The sequence below is a fragment of the Lotus japonicus genome, chromosome 6 (assembly GCF_012489685.1).
Source record: "Lotus japonicus ecotype B-129 chromosome 6, LjGifu_v1.2".
NCBI classification, from domain to species: domain Eukaryota; kingdom Viridiplantae; phylum Streptophyta; class Magnoliopsida; order Fabales; family Fabaceae; genus Lotus; species Lotus japonicus.
In genome coordinates, this window is record NC_080046.1 from 8,275,896 (window position 1) to 8,300,558 (window position 24,663).

The following is a 24,663-nucleotide window of genomic DNA, read 5'->3' on the forward strand; positions in this document are numbered from 1 at the left end:
GCGCTTACGGCCTGTTTGTTAGAGAAGAGTTTGAGGAGAGGGAGATAGCCAAGAGAGAGATAGAAGAGAGTTGGAGTTACCACCCTTGTTTGGTTCAACACAACCAGAGAAGAGAGAGACAAATATTGCGGGCCCCACGTTCTTTTTTCTCTCTTCGCAAATTGCGAAGAAATCCAACTACAACAGCTTTTTTTTTTCTTTTTTATAGTTAACCTGTTTGTGGCGGTGCCACATCTCCACTAACTGACTTTTGGACCGCCACAAAGATTTAATATATATAAAAATGTCTTATCAACTTTTAAAAGTAATATTTTCTCACTCTTCCACCTCGAGTCGGGATCCTCTCAAGTGTAAAAAAACTTGAGAGTGTCAAGTTTTACCATCTCACCATTAACTTTTGTGTAGATAATAAATCAAAAATAAAATAAAATAAAATTAATGGTGAGATGATGAAACTTGACACTCTCAAGTTTTTTTACACATGAGAGGATCCAAACCCCTTCCACCTCATTACTTCTCATCTCTCTCTCATTTATCTCTATCATACCAAACAACATATAAATTCACTCTATTTCTTACCTATTTCTCTCTACTCAACTTCTCTCTTCTCTACTCTCTCTTCTCTATCTCTCTCTTCTCTACCAAACAAAGCCTTAGGGATGGTCTTCGGTTTGCTGGGAAGCGTGGTGATTGTCGGTTGCTCTGCGAATCTGATTGCTTGGATTTGGTTAGCATACTTGTAGACATTGAGAGTGTTCGTGCTCATGTCCATTGCTCCATTCTCAATGAGATCCAGGGCATGATCTGTTGGAACTGGCGGGTTGAGCTTGCTCACGAGGGTAACGTGGTGGCAGATTGGTTGGCCAGAGAGCTGCCATCGACATTTAGGGCCACCCAACTCGACGGTGGAGAAGACCAGCACACCCACCCGTGGCGACGAAGAAGCAACATAACTTGTTTGGCACAACATCTCCGCTCAAAATACCACCTCTTACCCTAGGTATGGGTGATTTCCATAATCCTAAATTGATTTCCTTTCTCTTCTCAAGCTTGATTTTGATGACATGTTTGGTGATTTGGTCATAATCATAGCCTTAGACTACTCAAATCCCTTCTACCCATCACCTTAGCTTATTTGTAGTATATATTTGTGTATTTTTGCTATAATCATAGGTTTTAGTAAAGTTATGTTCTTGGTCTTGATTGTATTTGATGAATTCGTGTGGTTCATCTTTTATCAGATTGATAGTAATTGTCTGTGCTGTGTGTGTTGGTCCAGTCAGACCTGCGTGCTCTTTATAGGGGTGAGGTTTTGAGCAGCAAGTGTATTTATCCTTCATTATTTTGAACTTTCAATGTTTTACTTTCATCTAAAAGATCCCATAAAACTTGATCATTATATAGTCTTTGTATTCCACTATTCATCCCGAGAAAGTAATATCTTTGTATGTATTACTTGTTTGACTTGACTTGATGAATATGATTATGGATTTATGGTATGTTTTTAATTTTAGGAAGGTCATGGACAAATTTTTAGTAAAGAGAGCAAGGTCATTAAGTGGATTTAGAGTTGTTTTTAATTATATTTTTATCAATTTGCTCATTTGAAAAATTTGAACCCCCTGACCCCGGGGTCCTGGATCCGCCACTGGTGGTGAGTGATTCTTCTTCTTCTTCTTCTTGGTTTGGTTTCCGCAGAACATCATTCATTTCAATTCTCCACCTTCGATTTGGGAAAACATGAACGCGGCAGCAGCAACAGCAGCTTCTTCTTCTTCGTATTCTGCACTCCTCTCCAACCCTAACAACCGCTCTCTCCATCGGAATTCCTCTTCGTAAGCTCCTTTCCTTTCCTAATGTTTCACGTTCTCGCTTACATTTTCAATTTCACCTTCAAATTGCTAAACCCTTTACCATACCCTATTGCATCACTTTTTTGCTGTGTTATGCTTCTCTTATGAACTGAAATTCTAAATACAATCACACTTTAGTCACAATAGTTACATGGTTTGTATTTGTAGTTTTCATCAGTTTCTTCAAATCCATTTTCTACAAAATGATCATTATAATTTATAAGTGTGGGATCCGTGAGTTGAGAGATCACACAGTGTTGTTTCGGATACCTCTATCATGGTTTGTGAAGTTCAATAAGAGTGCTATGCTAACCACTTGAAATCAAATGATGTATTATTGTATGGTTAAAAAAACTCAATGCTTGTTTCATGGCTGCTTGTTTTTGTAGACATGTCATGTGTACTATGTTATCTTCAAATTTATAACACAGCTAAATGCCTATATTTAGCTACCACAAACTCTTCTGTTGATCAGTTCTAAGGTGGTCACTGACCATAGATTACAAATGTTAGTTGGCAACAGGAATCCTTTATCAAAGGAAAATTGTTAGACTGCACTCCAGAAGAGAAGAGTATATGTTTTGGTCTATAAGTAGTTCACATAGTCTATTTTGAAATTTGAATTCTTTTATTTATTATTCCTTGTGTCAATATGTAGCAGGTGCAGAAACTTGTTTTCAATTGATCTGTAGTATCTGCTGACTAAATTGCTTGATCACATCCTTTCCTTTGCTCACAGGTCATGTACTGATATCCGAAACATTACATTTGTCACTTGCCACTCTGATTCTAACAAGTCTACATCTCAAGCATCCTTGTTTTTGTGTCCTGGCTCGACGAATAGGAGAAATGGCATGCTTGCAGGACCTTTTTCTGGGAACCTCTCTGGCAGGAAAAATCTTGTTTGTCAGACAAATTATTCTGTGAATACAAGCACTTTTGATGGGACTGCTTTAGAATCTCCCTCCCGTGTTGTGGAAGAGAAAGTTGGGGTCTTGCTTCTCAACCTAGGAGGGCCGGAGACGCTCCATGATGTTCAACCTTTTCTATTTAATCTTTTTGCAGATCCTGTATGTCTGATTGTTTTTCTACTTCCTGAGCCAATTTACTCGAGTGTTTTTCCCCTCATATATGCCTAAATTCCATATTAGCATACACATTCATTAGTTTTGTATGCTTATATGTTTTTGTCTTGAAACAGGATATCATTCGTCTCCCGAGGTTGTTTCGGTTTCTCCAGCGACCACTGGCAAAATTGATTTCTACACTTCGGGCTCCTAAATCCAAGGAAGCGTATGCTTCTATTGGAGGTGGCTCTCCTTTACGCAAAATTACCAATGACCAGGTGGATTTCAAATGCTCTTTAGCACTTTTCTTGTTTTGGTTTTACCATCATTTTATGCTGTGTGCCGTTCCTTTTTCTGTGCGAGTGGAATGCTTTTTTGGCTTCTTCCTTTTATTTTCAATAAAAACTCTGTGAATTTATGGTTTGGAATGGAACTAACACAGCTTTCATGATTTCTGGATTCTGGGCATGTACAGGCACTGGCAATTAAAAAGGCTTTGGAAGCAAAGGGTCTCTCTTCAAGTGTCTATGTTGGGATGAGGTACTGGTACCCATTCACAGAAGATGCAGTTCAGCAAGTAAGTCCTCACATGTCTCCATTCTACATGATTCTCATCATACATCCATTTTTTTTCTTTTGATTATTAAATGACGTACTGGTTACAAATCATGAATTAGATTATTTATTCTGAGCTCTATTTTATCACCTTAGTTTGGAATCTAAAACTAATAGCTCCTCTTGGGTGTAGATTAAGAGGGATGGAATAACAAGGCTTGTGGTATTACCCCTTTATCCCCAATTTTCTATATCTACAACTGGGTCAAGCATCCGTGTCCTCCAGCATATGTTCAGGTACTCTTTCTTGGCACTTTGTGCATACTCTTAAATAAATGATTGAAAGATTATTACTAATATTTGATGTTATTTACGTGTCAGGGAAGATGCTTATTTGTCCCAGCTTCCTATTTCTATTATAAACTCTTGGTATCAACGAGAAGGTTACGTTAAGTCAATGGCTGACTTAATTGAGAAAGAGCTCCAGACTTTTTCTGAGCCAAAGGAGGTAGTTTCATTATTGCATTGAACGCTTTCAACATGGTTCTTTTGATGCAATAAAATTAATAAAAATTCCCTATGGAGCCTGCCTTCTAAGGATTGAAGGCTATATGATGTATTTTACTGCAATCTGAACCATGGCATTTTCCCCCATATATCAGGCAATGATATTTTTCAGTGCACATGGTGTGCCCGTCAGTTATGTTGAGAATGCTGGGGATCCGTACCAAGTTCAAATGGAGGAGTGCATCTTCTTGATCATGCAGGAGTTAAAAGCTAGAGGAATTAGTAATGAGCACACTCTTGCCTATCAGGTTTGTCTTGAAGTCTTTTAACTTGCTTTTCTTGCATCTTGAGTTGAATGGAGACTTAATGTTTACTTAATGGCTTGAGTTATTGCTTTCCGTGGTTTACTGTGTATTTTTCCTATCTTACACTTATGTTGGATGAATTTCCAGAGTCGAGTCGGTCCTGTACAGTGGCTGAAACCATATACAGATGAAGTTCTCGTTGAGCTTGGCAAGAAAGGTGTGAAGAGTCTTTTAGCTGTTCCAGTGAGGTACATTATTATGGGCCTTTTGCACTTGTTGATTTGAGCTCTACGCGATAGTATATGGATTTTATAATACTTTACCGTACCAGAACCTTAGTAACAGTCATCCGTTCTTCTTATATTCCAGCTTTGTGAGTGAGCATATTGAGACCCTTGAAGAAATTGACATGGAGTACAAGGAGTTGGCTCTTGAATCTGGTGTCAAGAATTGGGCACGTGTCCCTGCCCTCGGCCTTACCCCTTCCTTCATTACTGATCTGGCTGATGCAGTAATAGAAGCTCTCCCATCAGCAACAGCAATGTATGCACCGAGCAGCACCAATGAAGATGTTGAACAAGACCCAGTTAGATTTTTTGTCAAGATGTTCTTTGGTTCAATCTTTGCTTTCTTCTTGCTTTTGTCACCCAAAATGATAAATGCCTTCAAGAATCATGTCATTTAGAAGAATATAGAATTGCCTGAGGAATTCAATCTGGAATTATAGTAGTTGAAGCTATTGATAGCAAAGTTGTACACTTGGATTTTTCGTTTTTACTCTTAAGTTTTAACTGCATACATCACACAGATATGAACAAGTAATTTTTGTAAGTGATCGTCATGAGAAGTTGTACATCGGCACGTTTCAAAAAAATAATGACCAGAGGTCTATTATAATAAAGCCGTGAACAAGTTATTTTTTATTATTAGGTATCTATATGACTAAATTTCAATTTATAAACTGATTCTTATATGAAGATTGCTACATTAACTACGTGTGAAGTTCGTATATGCACAGGAACTCATCTTTCATATCATTTTAATATAAATACTTAGCATCAACTCCTTCAATCAAGTTAAGAGACCAATGGATAAGGAGATGAAGTCAATGTAGAAAATATATGAATCAATGGCAATTGAGCTGACTCTGAATGTAGAACACGATAAAAAGCAATTTTTGCAGGGTAATGTTGAGAAATCCATTTGTAAAATCTCAAATTGATTATTTTCAACACTGAAACTACTTGCAGAATTGATTATGTGACTGAAATCAATTCTCCAAATGACTTCCACACATCTATGTTGTCATCCAAAATTGATTTAGTCTATCATATTGATTGAGGTTCCCAACAGGGAACAAACACGCTTTTTAAGTATATACAATACCAAAACTTATTCCAGAAGATTATCTGTTTAAGTTTTTACACTGCATTGCGAAAAAAAGGTGTCTATTGTTATTTTGTTGTCTAAATCTTGTGACAAATTTTACTGATCCCAGGTCCAAGGAAGACATTATTTCTTCCAGATGTTTCCTTCAATACCTTCTGAACACGCAAAAGCTGAAAGACGTAGCTTTCAAACATCACCTGACCGGACAAGCTCATTTGATCACTACAATGTTTTTCGTTCACTGAGTTTCTTCCTTCAGTCTGCCAACTCCTCGTTTCTGTGTAAACAAAGAAGAGTAGCATGTTCATCCACAGCAAAAAGAAAAGTGAATTGGTTTACATATCCAAAAAGAGCAATATGTAAGTGAGTGTAGATGAATAAAGAAAATAAACTGCATACCTGCATTTGTAGTTTTACATTTAAGAGGAGTTTCAGCATCAGAATAGCTCCTGGTGAATTTTTCCAGTTTCCTTAGCATATATCTCACATAATAAGTATTTGGAGTGTATTGACCCAACCACCAATAAGCCAAGAGAAAAAAATATAGGAATTAAGAGTAGACATACTTTCTGTTATCTACTTGGCTTTCATGTTTGTCAGGTTTCTTCAGTGACGACGATATCTCCTCCACATGACCAGGAGATTCAGCTGTTTCGGGACAGTGAGCAGTCTTTGGATTTGTGTCCTCTGTGCCTTCACATTCTAGTGTATGATTATTGGAAGTTGGAGCATCTCCAGCAATTTTCTTTTCTGAGGATAATTCATTATCTCCCATGAAAATGTCTTCTTGCTCAAAACTATTGTGTCTGTCTTTCTGCAATTTCACTTTTTTTTCACCCTTGCTAACACTTCCCTGTACTGACATACCAGTAGATGAAGTCTCAAAAAGAAAAACCCCCGTGTCTTCAGGCCCTTCTTTGAACTGGAAATCTGGAGATTCACTACTTGGGCCGGTTGGCCATGAGCGAACATTAGGGATTGCAGGTGAACAATCAAATGCATACTTTTCTGATGTAAAACTGCAAGGAGGTGAATCTACAAGAGGTGCAGCCTTTTTAAATCCACCGAAGGAAGGACTAGCCATGTTATGTAATTCAGGGGTACTAAAGACGCTAAAAGGATCTTCAGTTCTAAAGTTGGGGCAGAAGACTGCAAAATTTTCCTCTAAATCTTGACAGAATGAAGTGGTAACAGAACTTCTATCAACTGAGGCACATCTTTCCTCAAATTGCCAACTCTTATATGCTCCCAACTCTTCCTGAAGAATAGAGCTTGAGAAATGAGATGATTTTCGCTTAGATGGATTTGACGAACTTCTGCATTTCTCTTCCTTAGTACTGCACTTATGTTTAGGGCTCACAAAAGTATTTCTGTGCTTTTTTTTGTTCTCTTCTTCTGTCACTCTTCTTGATGGTGGACGCACAACAGACTCGCCCCTCACTGACATTAAATGTAGAGGTTCCAAATAAGATTGACGACAATGCTAAATGTATCAAATAGAACTATTAATCATATTTGAGCGTGCATTTGCATGTGTGAGATAAGTCGATATAGTACCTGCAGTGGATGAGCTTGACTCTTCGCTGGCCGAAAAAGGACGTAAATAATAGTCAAACACAAGTGTCAGTATAAAGAAACAGATAAAATCACCTAGGAACCTAGTAATGTTCTGATTTTACCTCAGCAAGCTCGAATTATCTCTAACATCTTCTGGAATTAAATGTTGAGAATTGAAGTTCCCATCTAATCTATAACATTAACGACCACATAAAAACATAACCAAATAGTCCTCCCACTACAGAGCTTCCCAGAATTATGATGTTCATACCTTCCCCTACTAGCGGCATAGAAGTCAAAATCATTCTCTAAATCGTCTTCAGAAAATGAAGCTAATGGCTCTGAAGATAAGAAAAAGGAAAATGAGTGTTAGACACCCATGTAGGTGTAGGCTTCACAAACGGTAAGTAAGAGAAAGGAATAGAGACGTGAGGTGATAGGAAGAGAGATAGAGAGAAAAATGAGATATATGTGGGGTGTTACAGATTTGGTGTAAGAAAAAAGGGAGCATAAAAGTAAACATGAACATGGAATGATATATAAATCATTTCTTAGGTCAATATGTTATGGACTCACAAATCAATGAAACCATACATGTACGTTAACATGACATCAGAACTATGAATCAGTGAATCACATTGATCATTAATAGGGGACAAAATTTTGACCTATGAGAAGTTAATAATTGCAAGAGTGGCATAGGTAAGAAATAAAAACCACTAACATTAATGTACAAAATAACCAGATGTGGTAGTTAGTTACAAACACACATACTATGTGTCTGATTCATTGTTACTTACCAATGACATTAAACATGAAAGGAAAGAATTCTTTCCATTGGCCTTAAAGCACTTTTTCAGGCTTCTAAATGTTTAATCAAAATATACTCATAATTGTAGCTCCATCAGAGTATAACCAACAATTGAATAAGTAGCATCATTCTTTAGAAAATAAGACATGCTATTTAAGTGTCAAATGACCAGGCAATTTCTTGCAAATATATAGATGCATCGGCATAAAGTAACAGAAGAATAGGAGCTCATAATTGGGAACTAACTAGAGTGGGCAGAAATCAATTAAGATCTTGTAGTTGTCACTGTCATTGGTTTTCCAATAATTATTTTAAAACACACTTAACCGAGAGTTTATACTATATATGATGATGGTCAGAGGAAGTAAGCTGTACCTCCTATGTTGATCTCTTCCATTGCTGTTGCTGAAGACCTACACAGCCATAGAGAACAACGATCTTTAAGACAAAAATATCATTATAAGAAACAGGGAAAGGTATGCTCAAATACAGGAAATACCATTTCGGTGGAAGGAGGTCTTCAAAAGCATAACTTCCAATTTTGGCGGCTCCTCTGTTAAATAATTCAGGATATTTAGAACCCATTTGAAAAGTCTTCTTACATGACCTATCATATCCTATCTCTTTGTCAAATTTCCCATCAGCAAAGATGGAACCTGCTATATTATACAAAGGCGGAGGGGTTAAATATTTTCAAATATTCATGAAAAAGGTCATGTCATTTATTGGAAAACTATACGAGCCCGAGAAACAAGGCCATCACTGTCTCCTAACAGATTAAGTATGGTCAAAACCTAGAAACATGTGGATTACTTGGACATGTTCTAGTTGAATCATTAACCCAGGAAACTAAGTTGATACATATTATATGTCAACATTGCATTTCAGTAGGATCCAATCTGTCAAATGATGTCATTGCGGCCTCAAACAAAGTCTAATACTTATGCATGCATTTCACATTTTTTTCTTCATCTGTCACTGCTATTTTTCTTTCTATCATTTCTGAGGGGAAGGCATTATTACATTTCATTTCATATGACGTAGACAAAACAAGTTAGTTATGCTTCACAGTTAATGTTAAATATGCAAAGCAGCAAATGCATAAAGGTTTTTGCAATAGGTCATAAAAATAAGGTGGCAAATAAAATGCAATGATATATTAGAAATAAAAATGGAAAAGCGGCAGTTATATTACCATTCCATATGTCTTCATTATTATCATAAAAAAGTTCTTCCCTGATGGAAGAGCCACTTTTGCCAGTATGGTCATAAAAATGCTTGCAGTCTGAATTTCGCTTTAGTTTGTTATATGGAAAGTTTGAAGCACTGATGGGCGAAACCCTGATATCTTGTGTCATTGTATCCTATAAGCAGTGATAGACAACATTGCATAATCTCATAATTGTTACAAAGTACAAGACATTCAATTTGAATTAAAAAGGCGGAATATCATGAAAACTAGTGCAAGTCTAACAATTATTCAATCATGCAATAATATCTTGGAGAACTTGCCACACTCTTTCAAATAACCCTCCTCCACTTTTTGTCACTCACCCTCAACTTGGATTTTAATTGAAAATATTAACTTTTCAGTTAAATTTCAGGACAACAAAACATTTTCCAAACTTACCCTCAAGTTTATGATTCTAAGGGTTAATATATATAAAATAAATAGTAACTGTTATGGATAATTGAAAAAATGTTAAACCATATTAAAATTCAAGTTAAAAGTTGAATTTTTCAGCTTAAACTACAATATAGGGAGTCAAGTGATAAAAGAAGAAAACGTTACTGGGTTTATTTTAAAGCAGGCAAACAACTACAATTATGGGAGTTAAGTGGCAAAAAAGTGTTAATGGGGTCATTTGAAAAACAGTGAAACTACATGGTGGTGTAACCTGTAATTTTCCCTAATATCTTCAATCATACCATTACCAGTAATTGCAAAGTCAGTCATCACAGCTTAAAAATGACAGATCCTTTTCCTAAGAAATCATGATTATTTCTCCAACATAGTCAAGTGATCGGGGGTTTTGAGGGAAAGAGAAGAGAAATTAAGGTTCACTAGTTAAAAAAAAAAAACTTTTAGAATGAAAGAGATGAGATTATAGATTATCACAAAACCTAATGTTCTAATCCCTCAAGAATTAAAATTTTACCCTCATTTTCTTTAATCTCTAAAACTCTCAATCAAAACACAATTTTATTTTTACATTTCATATTATAACTGATGAGTATGGACCAACTCTTGGCTCAACCTGTGTCAGTGCTACTTTCCAAGCATGGTGGTTGGTTATTTTACGGTGTCCTTGGTCAATAATTACATGGGTTGATTTTCTACCAGGGAACAGGGAATAAATTACTTCAGATGTAACAATTATGAAAGCACGTCAGTAAAAGAGAAGTTCTAAAATCTTCAGAAACAAAACTAGATATGGAAGAGTTATATCAGTTCAGGTATGGCAATACTGACTAACATATAGTTTAAGATGCAGATTGGATTATTTTACAAAATATAAAATATAGAAGGAAGATTTTGATATTTTCCTTACCGCTTCAAGTTCAATGTCATCCAGCACATGGTTAAGATTCTTTAATTTTGATTTCCTTCCATCCTTCAGCAGTGGAGTGTTTCTGTAGGGAAATCTGAAAACCACAAATTCCAAAAGATGTTAAGAAAGATTTCATCCGTCTAAGCTAACAGCCTGTGAATTTCCATCAGTACTACAAAACCACTTCTATAATAAAAGACAACAGGTGAGGACTTGAGGTTGTGTAGTTCATTAAAATATTGTCAACTTCGTAGAATTTCAATTTCATATTTAAGAGCGACAAATTACAAGTGGATGTTGTTTCCTTTAACTGATCAAGGCTACCTTTCATGAAACTAAAGGAATGATAGTCCTAATCTTTCATGAGTAGTATAACGTGTACTATTCTAAAGAGCATTAGCTAAAGTTAATACCATTTTGATGAGATTTTAAACATTGAAAAGAAGGCTAAAAACTAAGAGGTCTAGCGATAATCAGAGACTTGAATGCAGCATATTGTAACTGGCAAAAGCAACTAGCTAAATGCCAGACTGCAATAGCACATGGAGCATCCCATCCTTTCACTCAAACAGCATTGAAATTTTTATTTTGTTAAACTTGACTTCATGGATGTTTAAGTAGCAACAGGTCGTATGCTATGACAAATATGCGTATATCAGTCAAAAATTTCATCAGAGAGTGAGATAATTTGGTGATACTATGAATTGAAGCAAATTTCCACATCGTAAATACTCAAAGTTAATTGGCATAAAGTCATGGGATTGATAATAGTTTCCCCAATCAGTTGCTAGGAATAGAAAAGATATTTAAGGTTAACAGGACAAAATGACTACCCAAAAAAGTATGAATATAGTTTACCTAGCCTGTTGTTCTGGCGAATGAACGGGTGTCTCTGTTCCAACTTTACCCAAACCTAGAAGGATTTAGTTAATGTTATACGAGGAAAAAAAAAACGTCTGAGTAACAGTCAATTGAATAAAAATTGGAATATGTACAGTTCCACATATCTAAACTTGAAAGTGCATGCAATGCAATCATCTCAGAAACAATACTATGAGATCAGATATGCATTGAAGATATAGATTGTGAAAAAACACAACTAAATTGGGCGACAAAGGCAAGCATAAAATGTTTTAAGATATCAAGTTCCTGAGAAAGGAACGAATTTTAAGACTTGGACTCATTGCAACATTTGAAGATCACAAATTTAATCATCATTGTTAATTTTTCCTTTCTATTATAGCAAATTATGTTCAAAATTATAGAGAAAGACAATTACATCAGCACCTTTGCTTTCCCCAAATAATTTAAAACGAAATAAAACACATACATGACGTTAATGAGCATGTTACAATAATCACACTGATCATATTAATAATGCAATATGAAATGGGAGGGGAAACAATACGAGTTAAAAGCAAGATATACCTTCAAGTGAAAAAGAAACATGATCTTCACAGGTTGGAGACTTTTCCACAGTGGGATTAGGCTCATCATCACAAAGCAAATCCATGACAGATAATTCCGAGTCTAAGAACAAAGAAAAATCAATAGGTGAGGGAAGAAAGTTTGGACGGTGAAGGGTAGTGTTATAATATAAAATCTTAGATGATAAATAAATTCTAGTATTATGGCCTCAAAACCAAAATTGCTAAGAGGTCATCTAATACAATCCCAAACATAGGTTTATTGATTATCTGCGATATGCTCTACATACATTGATCGGTTACTGTCTTCCAAGGGCTTGGTGATCCACTAAAAGTAGTATTCTGGTGATCACGATCAGATACTGAAACCCTGTCAAGTGATAAAAATATCAGTACTTTGGGTGGTGAAAAAATTAAGTGCATGTTTGGTGAGTTTGCCTAAAACAACCAAGCCAATGCAATTAGAATGAATTCCCAGGTAATTTTTGTTGCATTCTCCCAACTCCAAAAAAGAGAAGAAAAAGAAAAGGAGATACTTTTGGTGTGGTTTAAATTCTTCCCTTTGCTTTATTTTTAATTGCTTTGATTATTTGGTCCAAACTCCAGAGTTCAGAACATTTCTGAGCCAGTCAGAATTGACCCAATTAATATAGCATGAAGTATTTTGAACCACATCAAACCAACATCTGGGCACCCATATAAGGAAAGAAAAATGTACAATGGAATCAGAAACATCCAGTGAATATATGTTATGTTAGACATTTCTTATAGATTCACTGAGAACACCTTTTATGTGTTTGCTTTCCATGACTGTTACTAAGTGGAGCAATAGGTTAGAGGAAACAAGTGAAATAATGCATACAGTTATGCAATGCAATCCTTCTCCAACCTCCTGAAAGCCCCTTCTAGCCATTTAATTGCTTTAAGATGTCTTAACCAGTAGCGGAATAAAGCAGAAGGCCCAACTAAATGATATTAACAGATAAAAGCAAGTATACACTCACTTCTTTGGTGATGTTTCAATCTGGCAGGACAAAGGTGCTCCTGGTTCTGTATACATTTATTGTATATTACCCATCTCAGTTCCAAGTTGCATTGAAATGAAACCATACAGACTTGGCAGGTTGGGAAAATGCACAAGAGAACATACTTGTTTCTTCAAATCCACGAGAATTTATAGTGGCCTCCACATTGGTAAACATTCCTGGCTGATTTGTTAAGACACTTCCTGGCATGGTAAAAACGCTGATTTCTCCATCACCCCTCTCTTTTACTACTGTACAAGTAATATATGGAGAAATTGATTGTTTAAGTATACTGTACATAGACAAGAAACATAATGCCATCAAAACAAAAAAGACACAACAGGAAGCAGCACGAGCCACAAAATTTGGCAAGGAGTCCTAAATCATAACCATATCACACAGCTATCTTGTAGGAATCTATCAGGAATCTGAATGTTTTACCCTAATGGCTTATTTACCAAATTTAGCATCCGGATTTTAATACAGTGAATCATTTCCATTTTAGTTAACTAGTAAAATATCACAGTGGGAGAGAGAAAATAAGTGGGTAATAATACTGAGCATGTGTATGATATTTGCTTGAAAAGCTCATAAAGAAACCTTTTTTCTCTTTTGTAAATAAGCAGACTAAAGAGAAGATCCAGAGTAGGTTTGGTTAATATTTAATGCAACATCTACTACAAATTACCCTGATAGACCATGCTTATCCAAACATGACAAGATTGGCAGACTACTTCACTGATTAACATATCCTACAAAAAATAGTGTTTCTACACTAACATACAATGATACAAATCTCACTTCTCAAGACTGTAACAGAAACTATAAAACTGCTACGCTGAAAGAATGTTAGATGCTTACCCTTCGGGCAGGAAGAATTGCATTTTTGAGCATTTTCTGACAAGTTTAGCAAATTAAGAATGTCCAGAGACCGATGTTCTTTGAGGCTTTGTCCATTTATGCCTGGGTTATCTGACCCCATCATCTGCAGATTTTGTTGCTGACGCTTCCTTTGTTCAAAGTATTGCTTTTGCCTGGTGGAAATAAAAAATTTGTTATCCGACAAGAAATCATAAAATTTCAGCCGAATCGCTCCTCCCAGTCTCAACTCTCAAACAACCAAATACCACTAGGACAAACATAATTAACATATATGTCTTTACCTTTTCTGTGTAGACTTCCTTGACTGAAAATCTCCATCACAGCACAAGCCACATCATGCAACAAATAGATAGCATCATTGAATATCAGAACAAAACAAACATCTACAATTGCAACTTGCAATTTTGAATCATATTTGAAAAATTGAAAATCATATTTGAAAAACTTTTTTCCAGAAAACCTAATGATTTCCTTAAATACATAATCAATCTCCATTCTCCAAAGTATGTTAGCTTTTGAATCAATTCAAACATGTAAACTCCCTTGAGATATTGTTAATCCTTTAAATGAAATTTAGGTTTTGTTCTTCCCTAATTAAGCATGATACATGATTTCGATTGAATTCAAATTGCAGTATGAACAAAAGATTATTGAAATTAGTACGAAAATCCAACTCACAGTAGTGACTTTCCGCCTGGATCCTCCCATCCATTGCAACATCGTGCAGAACGCGATCGAAAACCTAACACTGGATAAAGAAAAACTGCAATGGTCAAAAATAGCATTACGAAGTTCAATTGAAAAAAGTAATGTCAGAGAGAGATTTTGCAGTCACAGAGGAACTGAAGAAGAAGAAGAAGAAGAAGACCTGAGAAGATGGATCGAGATTTGAATGTCTGTGTTGAACGTAGTGAAGAGAAGACGATCGTTGAAGGTGAAGCTGAAGAGTGAAGAACGCGTCGTTGCTTCTTCAAAAACCGAAAATTTCAACTGCAAATGGCACCGCGGGAAGAGAGTGAATCTCAGAGTCACCTATTTATAAAGAAGAGATTTTAATTAATAAGATTTTAAAATTTAAATTTAAATGCGGCAAACATTTTTACTCATACTTCGAGGTTTTTCTTCCAAAAAGAAATGAGTTTTTGACTTTTTGTAAATAAGTAATATAATTTTTTTTTCTAAATTATGCATTCACTTGATTTTTTGTATGGAGATGTATTTTATTCAACTAGAAAATGTGCGGAAGAATATCCGACGGAATACGAGTTTGAAAATAGGAAGGAAAAATATAAGAAAATCAAATTGCAATGATTCTCCTTCTTTAAGTGTTGCGCAAATTTTATTATGTAGGGGACTCAAGCATCACATGGAGCAAATTTTCAATCATGTCCTCTTGCAATTTTATAGTTATGCTCTTTTTAAGAGAAAAATAAATAAAATTAAGTAAAACTATTCATAAAAACTGGTTGTCATAATTTAAAATGAGAGAGCATGTATTTCTCTTTACTTTTAGGGTTTATTTTATAAGGTTTTAATGAGGCTTGAGCATGCATAGATCCTTGGCTATTGTCACGCTTTTGGGTTAGTTTGGATGGTAGGATATCATGCATGGAATGGAAGATGGCTATTTTAGTTGGTTGTTTTTAGTGATGCTGCCCTTGGTGTATTGCGTTTCTCTACTTTGTGGATTTTGCAGCAATCGGCTAGGTAGCCACGTGATGGAGGGACTTGATTTATTTTCAGAGAATTTGTGAGAGGGGCTTGTTTGGTTGACTACTGCAGTATGTCTTGGAATGGAGGCTTTGTTTTGTACAATATCAATGGGTATATTTTTGCTGGAGACACTTGCTAGCTGCTCTGTTTTGGGATTTTGGGTTGAGCATTAGTTTTAAGTTTTAACATCCCATATTAATCCCACATCCTGTTTATTGCACAAAAATGATTAAATACCCTTAAAATTAATTTCATTCCAATTTCCAAACATATCTCTTTTTCTACCTTTTTACCACCATCTCTTTGTTTGTCATATCATCATTCACTTTCACACTCCTCACATGGTTTTTTTCGTTGCTACGTTTCACACTTAATATGTGTGAAACATTTCACACTTTGTAAGTGTGAACCGTGGTCTGTTCACTCTCTTCACCTTTCGTTTAAACATTTCACACTTAGTGAGTGTGAAACATTTTAACACTCTGTGAGTGTGAAAATGTTCACAATTAATAAGTGTGAAAATTTCATTTTATCATTATTGTTCGTATTTCACACTTTAGAGTGCGAAATTGGTTCGTATTTCATATTTTGGAGTGTGAAATTGTTGTTCGATCCAAACTCTAAAGTGCAAAATTTGTCTTGCTTGCAAATTTTTCTTTTTTGATTCTTACTCTTTGCCAAGTTCTAGTTTCCTGGACATAAAAGCAATTGGACAACAGTTTCACACCCTTGAGTGTGAAATTAAATTGTGTTTCACATTCTTTAGTGTGAAATTATAATTTAAAAAATAAAATATTTAAAATTAAAAATAAAATTCTCAACAGTTGATCCATTCATATTTTTGAGTGTGAAAATGATTTGTGTTTCACACTCTTGAGTGTTGCTAGTGGCGGAGGCAGGTGTGAGTGGTTTGCGGCGGCAGAGGCAAGTGTGGATGGCGGAAGTGTGTGGGTGAGAGAGAGGCAGATCTGATTTCAAAAGATTTAGGGTTAGGATTATTGGTTATAAGAGAGGGTATTAAGGGAATTTACAAAAAAAGGAAGTGTGGGATTAATAGAGGGGGTGTTAAAACTAATGTCATTTTGGGTTGGGTGGTTTTGATTGTTAAGTCACTATGTAGTTCTCCTTGGAAATCACCTTTTGACTTTAGAAAGTTGGTACTCTTTTTTCTTCACTAGGTTTTCCCAATGGGATTTTTCATAATAAGATTTTAATGAGGCGTCTTTTCTAAAGTCTTTTTCCAAGGAGGTTGTTGGTAAGTTTTAGTAGTAGAAGGATCATTGTCATTGTAAATGTTGTTACATTTAGCTTGTTTTCCTTATGTTCATACTTGTATTAGGTTGAAGTACCCCTTGTACTTCATTTCAATATAATTCTTATTGCTTATAAAAAAACATAGTACTATACATTATAGTATAAGTTTAGACACTATATTTTGAGTTTATCCATTGTTTGGTGCTAACATTGTATTGTACAAACTCATCTTTCAATCTACTCTTATAAATTAAAGTAATGGATTGTTTAATCCATCATATAGATGATGAATAAGTCTGATAAGATTGTGATATATAAGCTACTATAAATTATTTAATCAACTAGCACAATCACAGTCATCACCCTCCACTACCATTGTCTTTGTCGTCGTTGCCACCATTCTCATCGCCACCATCGCCTATCTATCGCTGTCACCGCCATGATCACAACCAACTCCACTGTCACCCTCACCACCAGCTTTACAACTGTCATCTCCACTACCACCACCACCATTCTATTGCCATCACCTCTCATCATTGCCACTACCACTACCTGTAACACCCCGATTTCGGTGGCGTCACTTTAGTAACCAAAAGAAACTTAATGCGGAAAAAAACGTGAATATTTTTTTTCGATATAATAATATAGACAAGACTAAAATAAATAAACGCAAATGCGAGAGATAGCAGAACTAATACACAATATATATTACAGCCCCCGCTGTAAGTGGCAACCTCGTCACGAGTAACCTCCAGTGACGGAAAAAGAGAAAGATGTAACGCCCGTAGGCAATATGTACAAACCAAATATAAAGGTGAAGTGTCCGCAACACCATCCCTCAAAACTGAGAATAAGCTGACCCAATGGTCTGAAAATAAGACCTCCTAAGTCCAACCAACTCTCTGTGATTCCCGTAAAGAAACCACACAAAAAGCTATCGGTGGGAAACTACCCTGTCCCAAAGGAAACAAATGACAGTCAGAGCTAAGACTCTACTCCTACACTAATCCTATCTCGAGGAGCTCACACCAGCACTAAAACCTACATGCTAGCATGATCGTCGTCCGAATTCAAAATCCAGAACGACCTAGTCTATGTACACCATCCGTCCTCCTCTCGCTACCGCGATGCGCTCCGGTTCCAGCATCTCAACCCTAGTTCCCCCCGAAGGGTGAACCGTCGTGAACCAGCCCGCCAAAGACATCTGACAAAGGGCGTAGTCCGCCAAAGCACACACAGAAGACGCGAGGGTCAACTCCAAAGAATTATGTAAATAATAGCACCGATAGATACAGATAATATAATAGCCACTTAGGCTTATAGCTAGGGATAACATCCTAGGGTGGCATATTCCATAATGAATATAAAAGACAGTAATAACAATTAGCATGCATCAAATAGGATTATCAATTATCAATCACACTCAGCAACTAAGTCAGTATCTATGTTGCATGAAATGATATGACGGTTAACCTAGTTAACCAAATGCATTCCGGAAAACGGATGGACATCAAACGGATCAATCCTAGCACCAGCAACGGTGGGACCATTTCTGTAACACCCCAATTTCTCAACTGAGGAGTCACATTAGTAACCTAACAAAGTCTAAGGACCAATCTGCAATCCCTAAAAACCAAGGGAATTTTTTTTCTGTAAAACAACTAAACACTTCGGCTAAAAGGTTGGAAACATACCATAACTTTATTTAGATAACTTGTTTCCCGATATACAGTAATAATAATTTACAATACCATAAGTAAGGTTCAGAATAAACATGCGCACTTTAACAGTGGCGGAAGCAAGACTTTAATAACAGAGTTCTCATAAAGTAAAAGAGACTCCAACATAATCCACAAGAAGAGAAGCAAAGCTGCTTCTCATAACTCTACTCCACCGCTTACAACTCGATCTCCAACTCGAGTAGCTATGCCTCGGCGGAAGGATCTCCATCGCCTAATAGCGTTAAGCGCCCAAACAACAAGTAGCAAATAGAAAGGGTTAACTCCATGCAATTACCATGTATAAAAGAGAAAAATCATGTTGTTCGAATTTAATTACCTGGCATGGTAAATAACTAGCAACATAACTCAACTCATATATCAACAACTTAAACATAAATCGGACTCAGATAATAATAACCTCAACAATGTAACATCAAATCAGATATCAATAAACCAATACGAAAATCCAACAACATAGGGTCAGGTGTTAGTTCCCTATAATGCAACTATATGCTGCTAACAAAATGGATCGATCAATATCGTCTCTCAAGACGGGACAATGATAGGACACACCTCCTCATCGCCACTTATACGTCATACATGACGGGACAATCATAGGACACACCTCCTAATCGCCACTTAACGTCACACAAGACGAGACAATCATAGGACACACCTCCTGATCGCCACTTAGCACCTCGCAAGATGGGACAATGATAGGACACACCTCCTCATCGCCACTTGACTCAAGCCCTATATGCCAAGTCAGACAATAACAAAGCCCACCCAAGGACCAATCCAAAGTAACCACATGTTCCATCCACTAGGAAGCAGTAACGACAGAAACCAGTAAACGGCCGAAGCCTCTCAGAAAACATTTTCCAAATTCAGCATAATAATCATAATCATCTGCCAATCAATATAAACATCTTCATCTCAAACACAGGCAGTGCGATAAAAGCATGCAAGACTCAAAGACGCTCTAAAACCGAGTTACCCTTACCTTCGTGAGTAGAAGTTGGGCATGGAAATTGCGAACCTAGAACAAAGAAAACACAATCATCAACACAAGCTTCACTAGGAGCAACACGATCTACTAATACTAATCGAAATCGTAAAGAAAGCCTCTAAAGCTTCAGAGTTCCTATTTAGGCACAAATTGACAACGGAGACTTCGTTCGCTAAAACGAGCATAACTCGAGCTACAGAACTCAGAATGACACGAAACCGGCGCCAAAATTTCGACAATTGAAAGAGCTACGCAATGGCTCAGGTCATAGAGACCCAAAAATTATTTTTGGACACGGTACCCAAGCAATTAGGTTTCGGCCACTATGGAAAATAGGGTTTTCGAACTTTTTCTTCGATCTAAATCAATTCACAAGGTAGTTTTAGGGTAAAACTAAGGCAAAGAAATTGTCGGAACAATTTTCGGACAATCGGGTCGAAATACGACTATCCAGGGGCATTTTGGTCCAAAATAAAGGCTCAAAACTTCAAAGTTATCAGTTCGGAAAACAAATTTGACAGCATTGATCCTCATGACATCCGTGACAACAAATCCTAAAGGCACGAAGTCAGATTACAGCTTTTCGACAATAAAGTTTCGAAATGTGCGACTAATGGGGTTTTGAATCAATTTTTCAGATCTTGGACAACTGAATCGCAATCGGCGATTACTGACAGAGGTTTTAGACTCATGGGAACATAAGGAACATAACCCAACCAAGAAATCAAGGAAATCGGACAATATTAGAAAAAGCTCAAAACTGTGAGCACAGAAACGACTTCAGAAACGCAACAGAAACAGTAAACAGAGGTAGGATTCATGCTAGTTACCTCGATACCTAGAAGTAGGGACGAACTGCACGAAGATTGGTCAAGTTTTCGTGAAAATTTCTCCTCTCCTCCTCTCTCCTTGCTCGCGGCCTTGAATGGGTGAGAATGAAGAGATTTTGCTTTTTCGAGCTATTTATAGGCAGGTGAAATCGCGGGAAAATGAAAATTTCGCGATTCCGATTTTTACAGCACGTCCACCGAGGAATTCTAAGAGAGATTCTGGCGTCAGAATTCCAGAACTCAAAACAATTATCTATGATTTGGGAAAAACGATATCTAAAATCCCAAAGGCGGTGTAAGTTAATCTGTCCCGAAAAACTACTTTTTGCTGTGATGCTCAGACGACAAAACTTCCTTCTGAAGAAAGATTGGAAATGTCGAAACAAATCTGGCAATGCGAACGGAAACTTCGTTAGAAGTCCCGAATAGAAAAAGTCTTCATCCATCGCTCGAATCTAGGGTTTCGAAGCAAGGAAATTAGCGTCGTCGGACTTCTGAAAAGTGAATACTATCGTGCGTACAGTCTAGAGTTCCGAAATGAAACGCTGGTCGAAGGAAAAATAAAGAAAATCTTTAAATTTTCCAAGGATTTGAAATCTCACTTAAAACGTTGCTCTAAAGCGAAATTAGCCTATTCTGGACACGCTTGCCATAAGGCGGGTGTGCAGACGACTCGCTCTAATTCCTAAAATGACTACGCAACATTTCTCAAGCAATTCCTGAACTTTCTTCTTCATTAATCTTTCTCAAATATCAAACTCCTGTCACGCTTACACTGATTCTACGCGTGAGTCGGAAATTAGCTTGTTCTGAAAATCCAGGTCTTACAATACTACCCCCCAAAAAGAAAGTTTCGTCCTCGAAACTTAAGGCTCAGTGAAGAGTTCCGGATACTGTTCCTTCATCCTCTCTTCTAGTTCCCAAGTAGCATCGCCCGTGACTTGGTTCCAAATCACTTTTACCAGAGGAACCTGCTTGTTCCTCAACTGCTTGATCCTACGTTCCTCAATCCTCATTGGTGCCACTTCAAAAGACAAGTTGTCTCTAAGCTGAATATCATCTTCCTTGATGATGTGAGAGGGATCAGGAATATACTTCCTCAATTGTGACACGTGTAGCACATCATGAATCTTGGAAAGAAAAGGTGGCAACGCAATCCGATAAGCTACTTTACCGACTCGCTCGATAATCTGATACGGTCCAATGAACTTCGGTGTCAGCTTCCTCGACTTTATCGCTCTTCCCACTCCGGTAGTTGGTGTCACGCGAAGAAACACATGGTCTCCCGCCTCAAACTCTAACTCTCTCCGTCGTGTGTCAGCATAACTCTTCTGTCGACTCTGTGACGTCCTCATCTTCTCTTGTATTTGCTTCACTTTCTCAGTAGTTTGTTGTACTAATTCTGGTCCAACGAGAAGATGTTCGCCATCTTGAAACCAACATAAAGGAGTTCTACATCTCCTCCCATACAAAGCCTCATAAGGTGCCATTCCAATACTAGCATGAAAACTGTTGTTATAAGTAAACTCGATCAACGGCAACAGCTCATCCCAGCTTTCTTGACTATCCAGAACACAGGCTCGCAGCAAGTCTTCCAATGACTGTATTGTCCTCTCTGTCTGTCCATCCGTCTGAGGGTGATAGGCAGAGCTCAACCTCAACTTCGTCCCAAGCGCCTCGTGCAACACCTTCCAGAAATGCGAAGTAAACTTCGGATCTTTGTCAGAAACAATACTCGATGGTACTCCATGAAGTCGTACAATCTCAGCGACATACACTTTTGCAAGTGCCTCCACATTGAACGTGGTCTTCACCGGTATGAAATGTGCTGACTTCGTCAGACGGTCCACAATGACCCAAATGGAATCAAATCTCTTCCTCGTAGCTGGCAAAGCTACCACGAAATCCATAGAGATACTGTCCCACTTCCACTCCGGCACATCAAGTGACTGTAACATACCCGCAGGCTTTTGATGTTCTATCTTCGCCTTCTGACATGTCAGACATGCCGCCACAAACTCTGCTACATTCTTCTTCATTCCTGGCCACCAAAAATTCAACTTTAGATCTTGATACATCTTTGTCGATCCCGGATGAATACTCAATCTGCTCTTGTGACCTTCGTCAAGAATCATCCTTCTCAACTCCATGTCCAATGGTACGCAGACACGTCCTTTGCAACGCAGAATGTTGTCGGTTCCTACCTCAAAATTCGGCGCTTTTCCCAAAATGATCAAGTTCCGTTTCTCGATCAGCTCCTCATCTAACAGTTGTTTCACCTTGATCTCGTTCAGAAAATCACTAGTGATCGTCACCATCCCAAAGCTCAATTTTCCAGGTGTCACTTGCATACCCAAACTGAGGTCGCGAAAAGTCTCGATAAGTTCCAATTCCTTAATCATCAACGATGAAACATGAATTGTCTGGTGACTCAGTGCGTCTGCTACAACATTTGCTTTTCCTGGGTGGTACAACAAAGTGAAATCATAGTCCTTGATGAATTCCACCCAACGCCTTTGTCTCATATTCAGATCCTTCTGATCGAACAGGTACTTCAAGCTCTTATGATCACTAAAAACAGTGAAAGTGCTCCCATAAAGATAGTGCCTCCAAATCTTGAGCGCAAATACCACAGCCGCTAACTCCAAATCGTGCGTAGGATAGTTCCGTTCATGTATCTTCAATTGCCTTGAAGAATAAGCCACAGCCTTTCGGTGTTGCATCAACACACAACCCAAACCTTGGTACGAAGCATCGCAGTAAACCTCGTAGGGTTCCTTCTCTTGTGGTAATGTCAGAACTGGCGCGGTCGTCAAACGCTTCTTCATATCTTGGAAACTCTGTTCACAATCCTCTGTCCAAGCAAAAGGTTGGTTCTTCCGGGTGAGTTTCGTCAATGGTCCTGCAATCTTAGCAAAACCTTCGATGAATCGTCGGTAATATCCAGCTAAACCGATGAAACTCCTTATATCTGTCACAGTCTTAGGACGCTCCCATGCAAGTACCGCTTCCACTTTACTGGGATCCACAGCAATACCCTCCTTTGAGATGACATGTCCTAAAAATTTTACTTCTTCGAGCCAAAATTCACACTTTGTCGCGTTAGCATACAGTACCTTATCCCGAAGAACTTGTAATACTTGACGTAGATGTTCCTCGTGTTCTTCACGATTCCTCGAGTAGATCAAGATGTCGTCGATGAACACCACAACGAAGCGATCCAAGAATGGATGAAAGATCCTATTCATGTAGTCCATGAATACAGCTGGTGCATTCGTAACTCCAAACGGCATCACCAAGTACTCATAGTGCCCATAGCGTGTCCTAAACGCCGTCTTTTGAATATCCTCATCCTTGACTCTAATTTGGTGATATCCCGATCTCAGGTCAATCTTCGAGAAAATAGCAGCACCCTTCAACTGATCCATCAAATCGTCAATCCTTGGCAACGGATAACGGTTCTTTATCGTGACTTTGTTCAACTGTCGATAATCCACACAAAGTCGCGATCTTCCGTCTTTCTTCTTCACAAGCAGCACTGGCGCTCCCCACGGAGAAACGCTAGGTCGGATAAACCCCTTCTTGGTTAAATCTTCGAGTTGACTCTTCAGCTCAGTCAGTTCTGCTGGTGCCATACGATACGGTGCGATTGATATAGGTCCAGTGCCTGGGACTATATCAATTGTGAACTCCATATCTCTGACCGGAGGTATTCCAGGTACGTCTTCGGGGAACACATCCTCGAAATCTTGCACAACAGCAATTCCGTGTACTCCATTCTCCTTAGCTTCCACCACGGTTGTAGACATGAGAGAACTCAAAGCTCCTTTCCTCAAAGAAAACTTTGAAAAGTACGAGTTCAGGAACTCAGCGAGTCCAGCATCGGGAAAGATAACTACCTTATTGGCGCAATCAAGAAGAACATGATGGTGGGACAACCAATCCATGCCTATGATCACATCCAATCCCTTGAGAGGTAAACAGATTAAGTTTGCTACAAACTTCTTATCTAGGTACATCCAAGGACATTCCAGACATGCAGTGTTAGTTACTAGACTCTTAGATGCAGGGGTAGACACTGTCAAGTCAAACGGTAGCTTTGACACTTCTAGCTTTAACCTTGCCGCACAAGCTATATCTATAAATGAATGCGTAGCACCAGAATCAAATAGCGCGATAAAGGAATTACCCGCAATCTCGCAGGTA

General features: G+C 37.7%; 2 protein-coding genes and 1 long non-coding RNA gene across 3 annotated transcripts; 1 reads left to right on the forward strand and 2 right to left on the reverse strand.

Annotated features, from left to right (window-relative positions):
• The first annotated feature begins 614 nt into the window (after positions 1 to 614).
• Positions 615 to 5,210, forward strand: LOC130722980 (ferrochelatase-1, chloroplastic/mitochondrial-like). The gene is made up of 10 exons (XM_057573886.1): positions 615 to 1,000; positions 1,699 to 1,835; positions 2,593 to 2,923; positions 3,055 to 3,198; positions 3,396 to 3,497; positions 3,669 to 3,772; positions 3,857 to 3,983; positions 4,138 to 4,290; positions 4,435 to 4,535; positions 4,657 to 5,210. The coding sequence occupies exons 2-10, from the start codon at positions 1,741 to 1,743 to the stop codon at positions 4,970 to 4,972; spliced, it is 1,473 nt and encodes a 490-aa protein (XP_057429869.1). The 5' UTR covers positions 615 to 1,000; positions 1,699 to 1,740; the 3' UTR covers positions 4,973 to 5,210.
• A 123-nt stretch (positions 5,211 to 5,333) lies between these two features.
• On the reverse strand, positions 5,334 to 14,931 carry LOC130722978 (uncharacterized). Its single transcript, XM_057573885.1, has 19 exons — positions 14,799 to 14,931; positions 14,609 to 14,678; positions 14,212 to 14,234; positions 13,910 to 14,082; positions 13,174 to 13,299; positions 13,028 to 13,073; positions 12,314 to 12,393; positions 12,025 to 12,126; positions 11,455 to 11,509; positions 10,597 to 10,690; positions 9,240 to 9,408; positions 8,544 to 8,700; positions 8,420 to 8,457; positions 7,505 to 7,574; positions 7,356 to 7,424; positions 7,234 to 7,259; positions 6,243 to 7,116; positions 6,076 to 6,146; positions 5,334 to 5,953 (listed from the first exon to the last, which is right to left on the reverse strand). The coding sequence occupies exons 2-19, from the start codon at positions 14,648 to 14,650 to the stop codon at positions 5,754 to 5,756; spliced, it is 2,415 nt and encodes an 804-aa protein (XP_057429868.1). The 5' UTR covers positions 14,651 to 14,678; positions 14,799 to 14,931; the 3' UTR covers positions 5,334 to 5,753.
• A 3,737-nt stretch (positions 14,932 to 18,668) lies between these two features.
• LOC130726533 (uncharacterized) lies at positions 18,669 to 20,527 on the reverse strand. Its single transcript, XR_009014882.1, has 3 exons — positions 20,458 to 20,527; positions 19,622 to 19,657; positions 18,669 to 18,850 (listed from the first exon to the last, which is right to left on the reverse strand). It is a non-coding gene; the product is annotated as an uncharacterized LOC130726533 (long non-coding RNA).
• Positions 20,528 to 24,663: the final 4,136 nt, after the last annotated feature.

Coding starts and splice junctions, on each gene's coding strand:
- LOC130722980 (XM_057573886.1), top strand. CDS start 1,741: ATGAACGCGGCAGCAGCAACAGCAGCTTCTTCTTCTTCGTATTCTGCA. Junction 3,199..3,395: donor GCAAAATTACCAATGACCAG/GTGGATTTCAAA, acceptor GGGCATGTACAG/GCACTGGCAATTAAAAAGGC. Junction 3,984..4,137: donor CTTTTTCTGAGCCAAAGGAG/GTAGTTTCATTA, acceptor CCCATATATCAG/GCAATGATATTTTTCAGTGC.
- LOC130722978 (XM_057573885.1), bottom strand. CDS start 14,650: ATGTTGCAATGGATGGGAGGATCCAGGCGGAAAGTCACTACT. Junction 11,510..12,024: donor TGTTTCTTTTTCACTTGAAG/GTATATCTTGCT, acceptor AAATCCTTCTAG/GTTTGGGTAAAGTTGGAACA. Junction 7,260..7,355: donor GATAATTCGAGCTTGCTGAG/GTAAAATCAGAA, acceptor TTTTTCGGCCAG/CGAAGAGTCAAGCTCATCCA.